The following is a 12059-nucleotide window of genomic DNA, read 5'->3' on the forward strand; positions in this document are numbered from 1 at the left end:
AGTAGAACAAGAAAACATTGCTGGAAGCCACAATAGTTGTTCACTATGTTTAAGAGCCATTCAGTAAAAGGAGCCCCATGGTTAGGTATATTTTGGTAAATTTCTGAGCTACAAAGAGGAAAAAATTCTTCAATCTTCTAGAAAGGAAAAAAAGTTTAGTTTTAAGAAATCAAGCACCTGCATGACTTCTTTGATAAAATGAAATGCCAGAAGGCCATGAAGCAGAATTTTGAGAAAGATAATACAAGGGTTTAGAAAACACATTGCCTTTTTCTTTTCTTAAAAATTGTCTTGGGGCGCCTGGGTGGCTCAGTGGGTTAAAACCTCTGCCTTCGGCTCAGGTCATGATCCCAGGGTTCTGGGATCGAGCCCTGCATCGGGCTATCTGCTCAGCAGGGAGCCTGCTTCCCTTTCTCTCTCTCTGCCTGCCTCTCTGCCTACTTGTGATCTCTCTCTCTGTCAAATAAATAAAATAAAGTAAAATTGTCCCTATTATGTATTATCAACACGGATAAGTCTTAAAAGCATGCTGAGAAAAAGAAAATCAAGGAGAGTAAACACTGAAACAGTTAAAGTTTGCTGTGTACTTTTTTTTTTTTTTGGAAGATTTTATTTATTTGTTTATATATTTGAGAGAGAGGGGCGGGAAGGGGCAGAGGGAAAGGGGAGGAAGAATTCCAAGCAGACTCCCACACTGAGCATGGAGCCCGATGTGGGGTTCAGTCCCACAGCACTGAGATCATGACCTAAGCCAAAATCAACAGTTGGACGCCTGACTGAGCCACCCAGTCACCCCACAATTTTTTTCCCCTCCAGCACATGCATTTAAGTGCTATATGCTATTGCATTGCATAACTACACTGCAATATATTTATCCATTCTCTGTTCATGAATTTTAAGGACATTTTCAATTTTTCTCAATCAGATTAATGCTTCATTTTTTCTTCCTCAAGTACACCCTTTCTTTTAGGGAAGGTCTGAAGACAGCTTTCTTGGCCTTTGGATGTCTGAAAATGTCTTGTTTTACTCCCGCCCTGGAATTATAGTTTGACTTAGTTTTCCATTACTTTTCTCCAGTTCTTTGAAGATATTGCTCTATTGTATACTTTTAATTGAAGTATAATGAACATAACAGTGTTATATTAGTTTCAGTGTATAATATAACAATTCAACATTGTTTCCCATTGCTCTGTTGTCTGTTAAGTACACACACAATATGTGCTGCAGAAGTGTTGGCTAGGACGATGATGTCTAAGCACAGCTCCATTGATTTAGTCACCACAGTTGGTGCCAGTAGGAGGAGCCTGCTCTGGAACAGCATGCCACCACCTGCTATGCTCACACTGTCAGTCCCGTACATTGTACAGGACACAATCTCAGCCTCTTATGTCTCTCTGAGGTAGCAGAGAAGGAAGGGTGACTGGGTCAACAGGTGTCTTCCCAGCACTAGGATATCTCTGCCCATCTCTCACACAATCATCTCTGATCATCTCACTGAAACGGATTAGTGGAGTGAAAGACTGGGAGAGGGGCCAAAATGAAATCCTGTCACCCCTGGTGGATATCCTCCTAGTCTATGGTGGATCCTGGACACCCACATGTGTAAGGTGTACCCACACAGGGTTCTCCTCTGGCTTCCTGCTGAGTCCTCTATGTTCCTACTTGGGACTGAAGCCTTGCCTGGAGTGCCAGACCACTTGCCTGCTGCCAGCCCCATGTCCCTCATATTCCCACTTGCCACCTGGGGTTTTGCTCTGAACAGGGCAACCACCCACCATCAGGACTCCATCAGTTGTCAGAGTGTTGTATTGCTGGGTCTCGTCCACCAGACTGGAACTTCCTGGAAGTTAACAGTAGATCAAATCAAGCAAGAGAAATTTTCTTGGACATTTCATGTCAGCCTCCACCTGCCTCACCCCCATTCTAACAGTCCTGTCACTGTTCTTGATAGCGGCACTATCACCTTGTCGTCTTCTCTACTTTGGAGTGAGGTCTTGGTCCAACTTGTGGTCAAGCCTACATAAATATACAATAACTTAATTGCCTAAAGTCAGGCACACATTTGGGGGGTGCTAAGCACTTTCCGTAACCAAGATTTCAGAAATGCCACCTAATGTTCTTATGATGTAAACGCTATACATTTCTCCAAACCTTTGACAGTGACTCAAGGGGTCAAGGATATCTTCCGTTCAAATTGTGTATCTCTCTTTTGAAGCAAAGATTATGTATCTTCCTGTACTAGTAAGTTACCCTATCATTTTATATTCTTCAGTTAAGAATATATTTTGACATTTCTCTTTATGAAAACATGAAACTAATAAAAGCAAAGCTGAAGGTCAAATCCAGGCGCCCTCCACTTTACTTCAATATTTAAGACCCACCTTAAATTCTATGTCCTCTACAAAGCCTTTACTACCAAGTAGGATGCCTTGAGTTCACTCCTTTCTAACCATCTAAGTAATTGTTTCTGCCCAAATATTAATATTCGATCGCCAATGGCCGTGGACTCTTCTTTAGTTGTTTAACACACAAGCATGATGCCAGGGATTTGAATAGAAGTCCCTTGAGATCTGGAATACAGAGCCCCTCATGTGTGTGCGCATGTGTATATGCGTGTGTGTGTGTGTGTGTGTGTGTGTATTTGCTGTTGTACTTCACAGATTCCAAATCAGTGTTAGGCATATAGTAGTCATTTAAAAAACATGCATGGGGCATCTGGGTGGCTCAGTCAGTTCAGCATCCAACTCTTGGTTTTGGCTCATGTCATGAACTCAGGGTTGGGAGTCCGAGTCCTATGCTGGGCTCCACACTCAGCATGGAGTCTGCTTGAGATTCCCTCTCCTCCTCCCTTTGCCCCTCCTACTCATGCTCTCTCTCTCTCTCTCTAATAAATAAATATTTTAAAAAATAAAATGAAAAACATGTATTGAGTTAATCACAAGCTGGCACTAGTCCAGGGTGCCCTCTGCCAGTCAGGAGGGCAGGACTGAGAAAAGCCCCAACCTTACCAGGAACAGCTGCAGCAGCAGCACCAGCAAAAGCAGCAGGCGTTGGACCCGCGGTCCCCTGCTCCGGGCTGGTCTGGCATGGAGCCGGTGGTCTCCTGGGGTGCAGGCATCTGCCGTTTCCGCATCTCCGTCTGCTCAGATCTCATGGGCTGCAACAGGGCAAGCAAAAGGGGAGCCCGTTACCACCACACAAAGCCAGAGAGTCAGTTGTCTGGATCGCAGAGAAGACACAATTATGACTCTCTCCAAGTCATTTCTGAGAATTCTGGGAAAATTTGGTGCTTATCATTCATTTCTATAGCCAACATCTCATGCCTGGCATCTGCCAAGCACTGTGAATAAAGGGGCGAGTGCAGGGGTCCCTATTCTAAGGCAGTTCCAGGTCAGGAGAGGACTCAAACACTGACCTCACCTACATGAGGCCATCATGGTGACAGCTATGATGAGGGCATTTTGCAGCCCTCAAATGTCCCTTTTGATGTCCCTTCTGGTCTCAACTGCCAGGGAGCAGTCCCAGGTGACAGCTGAGTTAAGGATGCCCACAAGGCATGATGGTGTGAGCACTGTGGACCAGAGCATGCATATGGGAGGAAGCCAGGCCAAGATGGCAGGCATGTTAACGAGGCTGTAAGAGGAAACATCCCAAGAGGGAGGATGGAAGTCCTGGGAGGCCACCAGCTTCTGAGACCCTACTGACAGATTCAAGTCTTAACAAGCTGTGAAACTTTGAAGAAGATACCCCACTGCGATATGTGCAAAGCATCTAGACCCTGCCTGCTACTTAATTTTTGCTCAGTTAGTCCCAGGAGGCAAGGGAGGGCGAGGGACCGAAGCTCTGCTCTGGTCCTGCCTTCTGCAGGAGGACCCCCGTCCCACCGCCACTGGCCTACTTCAGTGGACAGTAAGCCATTGCAAACAAGGTCTATGTCCTTCCACCTGTCCTGTTCCTGAGGACCACAAGAGAGAAGCATAAAAGCAATGTAAGAATGAGAAACTGCCAAGTGAACTTTTCCATTTGATGCTGTCATTCAAATGTTGGTGAAGTAAAAGCAAAAAATACCAAAGCCACATTAAAGAACCTTAGATGGGATTTTGGGATTAAATTCTGGATGTGTTCTTCTGTTCCAACACTAGATTTATCTCTTCCTACTATTACCGATTCTTATAGTCTATTGGACTTTTTTTTTTTTTTTTTAAGATTTTATTTATTTGTCAGAGAGAGAGAATGAGTACGGGGAGTGGGAGGCAGAGAGGGAGAAGCAGACTCCCCGCTGAGCCAGGAGCCGATGCAGGGCTGGATCCCAGGACCCTGAGATCCTGACTGAGCCAAAGGCAGACGGTTAACGGACTGAGCCTCCCAGGTGTCCCTGGACTTTGCTTTAATGATCATAGTTTTCGTATATGTGTTTATATTGGGTAGGCAAAGTTCTCTAAACAAATTTTAAAAAATTGGTATTGGCTGTTTGTGTCTGTTTTCTCATCCAGCTGAATTTTACAATCAGCTTTTCAAGGTCCAGAAATACCACGTTGGGATTTTGAGTAGGATCACATTGAATTTATAGGTCTATTTATGAGAAATGACATCAGTTTGAGTACCTGCCAAATCAGGGCGACTCTTCTGGAGTAGCTCTTTTAATTATCCCAGGATGTAGTTCCAGGACTGCAAGAGAGACGCAGCCAAGTGTCTACCATCCTTCCATCCACAGCCGGAACAACGCTCACAACTCCCAACCACAGTGCCCAGCCCGATCAGTCCAGGATGCCTGCACTGGGGTGGCTCGCTTGTTCAAAGGGTGGAGACAGAGACATTTGTCCAGCTCACAGCCACGTTTTATGGGCACCATGAGGAGACAAGCCCCTTTTAATGCCCCTGGGGTAGAAACCTGGGGCTCCTCCAGGCATCTTGGCATTGCAGCAGAGAGAGACTGACAATGGTTTCCCTTCATTCAGGACACTGAGGGACAAGGACAAGCCAGCACAGGCTCTAAACAGAGGTGCTGGGAATAGGAGATACCCCAGCTAATTATTTTCTAAGATATACTGATGCAACTTGCCTCATTAAAAAGAAAAAAAAAAAATCCCAACAGCTTCCCAGAAGGAAGGATTGTAACATGGTAACATCAATGGGTTTCAAGGGACTACTCTTCCAACGTCTTTGCAACACTGGGTTTTCCCAATCAGTACATGAACTATGTGTTCATCGAGAGCCTGCCTCTCTGTAGATTCTAAAGACTTTCCTCAAACAGGTCTTGCATATTTTTGATAGATTTATTTCTAAGTATTTTATAGATTCATTTTTGTTGCTGTTGTAAATACTTCCCCGCTTCAAGGTTTTAAGTAGTTATTTTAGTGTATAGGAAGGGTACTGTATCTGGCCTCCCCGTTGAATTCTTTAATTAATTCTAGTAGTCCTTCTGCTGATCCTCTTTGGTTTTCTAGGTGGATGATCATAGAGTCTATAAATAGTTACACCTGTCTGTTTACTTTCTGTATCTTTCCAAGTCCAAGATCCTTCCTCTCCTTGGTCTAATTTCACTGGCCACATAAATATCGAAAAGTAGCAGTACTTTTAGGTACCTTTCACTTCTTCATGACTTTAACAAGAAGACTCGACTGGCACTTTGCCCATATGTGGAATATGTGCTGGAGGTTTCTGGGAGAAGATAATTTTACAGAGCTAAGCATATTTTTTCTGTTAGTTACACAGCACAGAATAAGCTGTGCCTCCTAATCTTATTATTTATTTATTTTGCCGAGAGAGAGTGTGAGTGGGGGGAGTGGCAGAAGGCGCAGGAAAGAGAACCTCAAGCTGACTTGAGTTCAGCGTGGAGTCTGATGCAGGGCTCGATCCCAGGGCACTGGGATCATGACCTGGACCAAAACCAAGAGTCAGCTGCCCAACTGACTGAGCCACCCAGGAGTCATTCCCCCCTCTGCTTATCCTTTTAGTTAACATATTTTATTTGCCTGTATACACCTCATGTCTGTAAATCCTGGGAAGACTTAATGATTTAGTGAGCAAACTCTGAGAGAATGTCATGGGGTTGCTCATGACTAACAGCCTTCAGAAATCAAAGGCAAATGACATCAAAGTCTATTCTTACACATTTTTGAAAACAGCTCTATTGAGATGCAAGAAACATACAGTCTGCACATACTGCTTAAAGGGTATAATTTGGTATGCTTTAGCATGTACATACCTGTGAGCTACTACTACAATCATAAGCACATCATGAACCACAAGCTTCCTCACACCCCTTAGGAATCCCTCCATCAGGCCCCTCTCTCCTGCTCCTGCCTGCTCTCAACCATCACTGATCTACTTTCTCCCACCATATGTTAATTTGCATTTGTTAAGAATTTTATACAAATGGGATCTTTTTAGTTTGGCTTCCTTCACTCAGCATGATTATTTCATGATGGTTATGTGTATCAATCCTTCATCCCTTTTTTAAATTTCTGAGCAGCATTCCATTGTCTAGATGAACACAATTTGCTCATCCTTGCACCTGTTGCTGGCCTTATACCTTACTGAAGGTTCCTGGCATTGTCTTTTTCTTTTTAGATTTTATTTATTTCTTTGACAGAGATCACAAGTAGGCAGAGAGGCAGGCAGAGAGAGGGGGGAAGCAGGTTCCCCGCTGAGCAGAGAGCCTGATGCGGGGCTCGATCCCAAGACGTCGGGATCATGACCTGAGCCGAAGGCAGCGGCTTAACCCACTGAGCCACCCAGGCGCCCCATTGTCTTCTTTTGAACACAGAAATCTTTTATCAGGTGACAGGTGCATGTGGCTGTGATTGTATTAAAATTTACAGCACTGTATACAGTTGCGATGTTTCTAGTTTGCTCTTCCACATTGAATAATGCTTGATGATTATGTTCTTTTGGTATTTCTTGGACTAGACATGGTTGTTAGCCATTTTTTCTTTTCACTTAAAATTCCTCCTTTCTTTTCTCAGTGTTTCATGTTTCAATTCATCTTTATAGAGTTTCAACTTCATAATCTATTTAATTTTTCTTCTGTTCAACATTAGAATTTCTTGTATGGTTTCTTGGAAACCTTACACGTGGTTCAGTAACATTGACATCCTGAATTATTTAAAACTTTGGGTAAACAAGAAATATACGCTATTCCTATAAAATCTACAAGCAACCTATCTCCTCTCATTTCCAAGCTTTTTAAATGAATAGAAATGGTTTTTACTCAGTTACTAGGTGCTGGAGTGTTCAGTGGACAGAGTAGTTAGTCTTGACGATTTATGCCCTATTGAGCCATGGTGGAATAGGAGAGCATGAGAAAAGGCAAAAAATGTTAATAAAAGCTGAATATTAAATATTAGCAAAATGTTGATAATTGTTGAAGTTGTGTCATTAACACATGGACTTTGTTATACCTCCTCTCTACAATTTTTTTTTTTTTTTTTTTGATAGCAAGGACGCAAGCTGAGGGGAGGGAGAGAGAATCTTAAGCTCCATGCTAGGCATGGAGCCCTGAGATCATGACCTGAGCTAAAATCAGGAGTTGGATATTTAACCGACTGAGCCCCGAGGTGCCCCCTTCCACTGTACACTTAAAAATGTTTGAAAATCTTCTTTAAAGTTTTTAAAATGTTGAATTCTATCAGTTAAAAAATCTATTGAGAATATGAATCTATTAAGAATATGAATCTTCTTCTTTGAATAGTGAATGAAGTAAATTAATGAATTTCTTAATTTTGAATCACCTTTACCTTACTAAGTAAACTCTTCCTCGGTTTAAAAAGATGGTTATTGGGGCGCCTGGGTGGCTCAGTGGGTTAAAGTCTCTGCCTTCGGCTCAGGTCAAGATCCCAGGGTCCTGGGATGGAGCCCCACATCGGGCTCTCTGCTCGGCAGATAGCCTGCTTCCCTTCCTCTCTCTCTGCCTTCCTCTCTGCCTGCTTGTGATCTCTGTCAAATAAATAAATAAAATCTTTAAAAAAAAAAGATGGTTATTCTTGGGGCGTCTGGGTGGTTCAGTGGTTTAAGCCTCTGCCTTCCGCTTAGGTCATGATCCTGGGGTCCTGGGATCCAGCCCCGCGTTGGGCTCTGCTCAGCGGGGAGCCTGCTTCTCCCTCTCTCTCTGCCTCCCTCTCTGCCTACTTGTGATCTCTGTCAAATAAATAAATAAATAAAATCTTAAAAAAATATGGTTATTCTTTTATTATACTGCTGAGATAAATTTGATAAAATTTATAAGGAGTTTTTTAAAAAATCAATCTTTTTTTAAGATTAAAGATTTAATTAATATATTTGCAAGAGAGAGGGAGAGAGAGTTGGCGGGGGTTGGAGAGGGAGAAGGAGGGAGAGAATCTGAAACAGACTCCATGGAGCTGATGTGGGGCTTGATTATATGACCTAGAGCACAACTTGAGCAGAAATCAAGAGTTAGATGCCCAACTGACTCAGACACCCAAGCACCCCTATCTATCTTTATTAGGAAATTATTTTGTCAGTCCTGAAGATTTATAGAATTTGCCTGTAAAATTACTGAAATCTCTCAAGAGTGGCTTGTTGACTATGTTTTCAATTCCTTCTTTCATTTCTGTTCTTCCTTTCTTCCTTTCCTTGAGTCAGTATGGTATTTTTTCATCTCCTGTAAAAAAAAATCCGTTTCATCTAGTTTGCAAATTTACTGATAATCATTATTAATAGTCATCTTTATCACTGTCAGAATGTAATGCTTTTAATTACTGCCTGCTTGTTTAAAAGACAAATGTGTGATTGCTTATTGGGAGAGTTGCATATTTAATGTTACAAAATACTTGTAGAGACTTAATTTTTCAATGTGATAGCTGATTAATATGAGGCCTAAAAACATGTATTATAAAGATTTTATTTATCTATTTGTCAGAGAGAGACAGAGAGTGCACAAGCAGGGGGAGATGCAGAGGGAGGGGGAAAAGTGCACTCTGCTGAGCAAGGAGCCCGAGATGGGGTGCGATCCCAGAATCATGACCTGAGTTGAAGACAGATGCTTAACCCACTGAGCCACCCAGGCGTCCCTAAAAACGTATATGGAATGAATGCTACCCATTTTAAAGATTTTTAAAATATGCCATTGGTATGTATCAGCTCAGCTAGTCCTTTCAGACACTGGTGTCTGATTAGCCAAACTAGCTTCACATATCTTTTTTCCTTTGCCATCACCATATCTGTGGGAGAACTCTGCACACATTTAAATTCCATTAATTCTCTCTAAATAACATGGAATCGGTGCTTCTTTATCTTTGCTATTGTTTTCCTCTTGAGGTGAGTATCTGGCATAGACTGCTGGGTATCACTTCAATGTCTGTTGGGATGTCACATGCATAATGAGCCAGGAACTGCTGCCTTTGCTTGAGAAGTTATAGGAATGCAAACCAATGTCAGTGACCTCAAATGCTTTATTCTATAATTTATGGCATTTAAAGAGCAGCCTGAGGAAATGTGAATAATATAGGTTGGCAATTTTTTAAGTATTCAGATCTTAACCAAAAGATAATCCTACTCAAACATGGCTTTTCCCAATTTCTAGGAACCTGGCATTTAAGAGAATTCTTTCAAAGTTCAAGTAAAAGCCAGGGCAAACTCTTAATCTTGATCATACTCTTTTAGTAATTTGGAATCAAAAGTAGTATCTTGTTAGAAAAAAATTTAACCTAACCATAATTAGCTCAGAAAAAATACTTATTTTCTGGTAAACTTAAACTTGGTGCTTGGATGATCATTAATAGCTATTTATTTTCATTATAGTTTCCAACCTCTGAAAACAGCCATTTTTGAATTATGCATTAGGAATATGATGACACATCAAGTCTTGTATGAAAAAAATCTTCTCTCTTAAGGCCTAAGACCTGAGCTCCTGTTAGACTCATAGACAAGGGTATTGACTTATAGACAAAATGCCAATGAAGGAGAACCAAGAATCTTAGAGGGCATAAATTCAAGACCATTCTGAGTAGTTCTTAGAAAATGATCCTATCATCAGGTGACAGTTTAGGACCCTGAAGGTTAAACCAATATATAAGGAAACTAGAGAGGCCAACTTCCCACGAAAGCAACCCAAATCCCAAATCCATCTATACAGCCTCTGATTTCCTTTTTCTTTAACACACCCTGCCTCTTGAAGTATCTTTGGGCAGTACTCCACAGTGGATCACCAGCGTATGAAAATTAATAAAGGGAAACCACACTAAAAAGGAGTCAGGAGACCAGAAGGGGGAGCTCTCACCCCTTACCAACTGATGACAATTACAGGAAGAATTGCCAATTACAGACCCCAACAGAAAAATCCTCAACAGGAAAGAACCATCAATTACAGGCCACAACAGGAAAAGATACACACTGCATCTCCTCCAAGAAATCAACTACCCCAGCAACTCAGCCAATGAGAAACCCTCATCATCCTGAACTCTTGCTTTTCTCAAATGGACATTTTTTCAAAACAACCCCTTCCCAGCTTCCTCCTTTTTATTAAATAACATTTACTCTCCTTTGTTGTGCTAGCCCATGATTTTTTGCTGTGACTTGCCTGTCCTCAATTACAATTCTCTGGTATTCTTGAATAAACCTGTTTTTGCTGGTAAAATAAATTTTATTTTTATCACTGTAAATTTCATGTATTTCTGTTTTCATTTCCATTACTCTTTATCTTTCTCAAAAACTGCTTTTGTTAGTTTTCTCCTCACTTCTGGCACTAAGTTCTTGGTTCATTTATTTTCCATCATTGCTATTTTCTAATTAGTGCATTTTGGGCTACACATTTTTATCCAATTACTGCTTTGATCTTAACTATGAGTTTTGAATGTGGCATTATTGTTTAATCCAAAGAACTCAGATCATATTTAAGCTCAGATTTCTTTTTATCCAAGGTTTTTCAGAAACAAGGTTTTAGTTTCTTGACTAACCTGTCACTAGGATATATATATATATATATATATATATATTTTTTTTTTTTTTTCAGATTAGAAAATGTGACCTCTATGACTTGTCCACTTTTGAATATATTGAGATTTGGGAGTAAGGATATAGCTTTGCTTACCTTTAGTTTTATGTTTTCCAGAATGGCATATAAAGGAAATCATACAGTGTGTAGCCACTTCTAGAATTTTCCAATCATTTTCTGGGATCATAATGTCATTGGGATCAAGAACCCGTTAGCCTGGTCACTTGCTTCACAGTGGAATCATTACCTCCCAGACCAAACGGGGTCTCTCTGATTCTTTACATATTTTGGAAAGACTCTAAATTGTAATACAGATAAGCAGGCTGTCAGCACGTTGAAAACATCACGTGTTTCACAAGAAAGGTGATTTATGAGTGTGAGGAATTGTTATGCAATGCCCTCATCTTAGATAAAGAAGAGTGGGAATGGGGTGGGCACAGACCACAGAACGCCTTGCCTCCTCGCCACCCATGAGCTCAGTCATCCCCCCTCCCCCACCTCGCACCTTATTTACCAGTTGCAGAAGTAACGGATTTGAGTTTTGCCCTTCCTGTTTTCACATTGAAGAGTTACAAATGAAGTCCAAATGGGGTGGGAGGTGCAGGTGGAGAACCATCTCTGGTATATGATAGCTTTAGTAATTCCAAATACCTCAGCTCTACTAGGTTGACTACAAATGAGCGCGAGACCCTGAGCGTGAAGCTTCCTCATGCGCTACGTGGTGCACGCGAATTATATTTCTTCCCGCCATGTCTTCTCTCGGTCTCCCCCCCAAAATTTTTTTGAGCCTGTTCAAATTATCAGGCCTGTACCAGGAACAAAGCTCCCTTCCTCGGGAGCCACTTCTGTTCATCTATCCACAGTTTACTGAGCTGCCACTGCCAGGGGCGTCCAGCTGCGTCAAAAGAATGGCGGTGATAACTCCAGGAATATTCTCTGTGCTGCCGCCTCAAGAGACACTCTCCTTTCCCTGTTCTGAAGTAACAGTGCTGAGTAGTTAGCAGAATTTGCTCCTAATCTGACCCTGATTTTGGTCTTTCTGCCTTTTAAGTTTCCCCACCCTGGAACAGCCTTTTTTTTTTTTTTTTTAAGATTTTATTTATTT

General features: G+C 41.6%; 1 protein-coding gene across 1 annotated transcript in view; it reads right to left on the reverse strand.

Annotated features, from left to right (window-relative positions):
- The window catches only part of LOC111155463 (regulator of G protein signaling 20), a 75559-nt gene that overhangs the window by 13326 nt on the left and 50174 nt on the right, over positions 1-12059 (reverse strand). Inside the window, 1 exon segment of the mRNA XM_022515625.1 lies at positions 3009-3157. Coding sequence (XP_022371333.1) covers positions 3009-3157 — 149 coding nt within the window.

The sequence above is a fragment of the Enhydra lutris genome, unplaced genomic scaffold (genome assembly GCF_002288905.1).
Source record: "Enhydra lutris kenyoni isolate GAN:26980312 unplaced genomic scaffold, ASM228890v2 scaffoldscaffold41, whole genome shotgun sequence".
NCBI classification, from domain to species: Eukaryota; Metazoa; Chordata; class Mammalia; order Carnivora; family Mustelidae; genus Enhydra; species Enhydra lutris.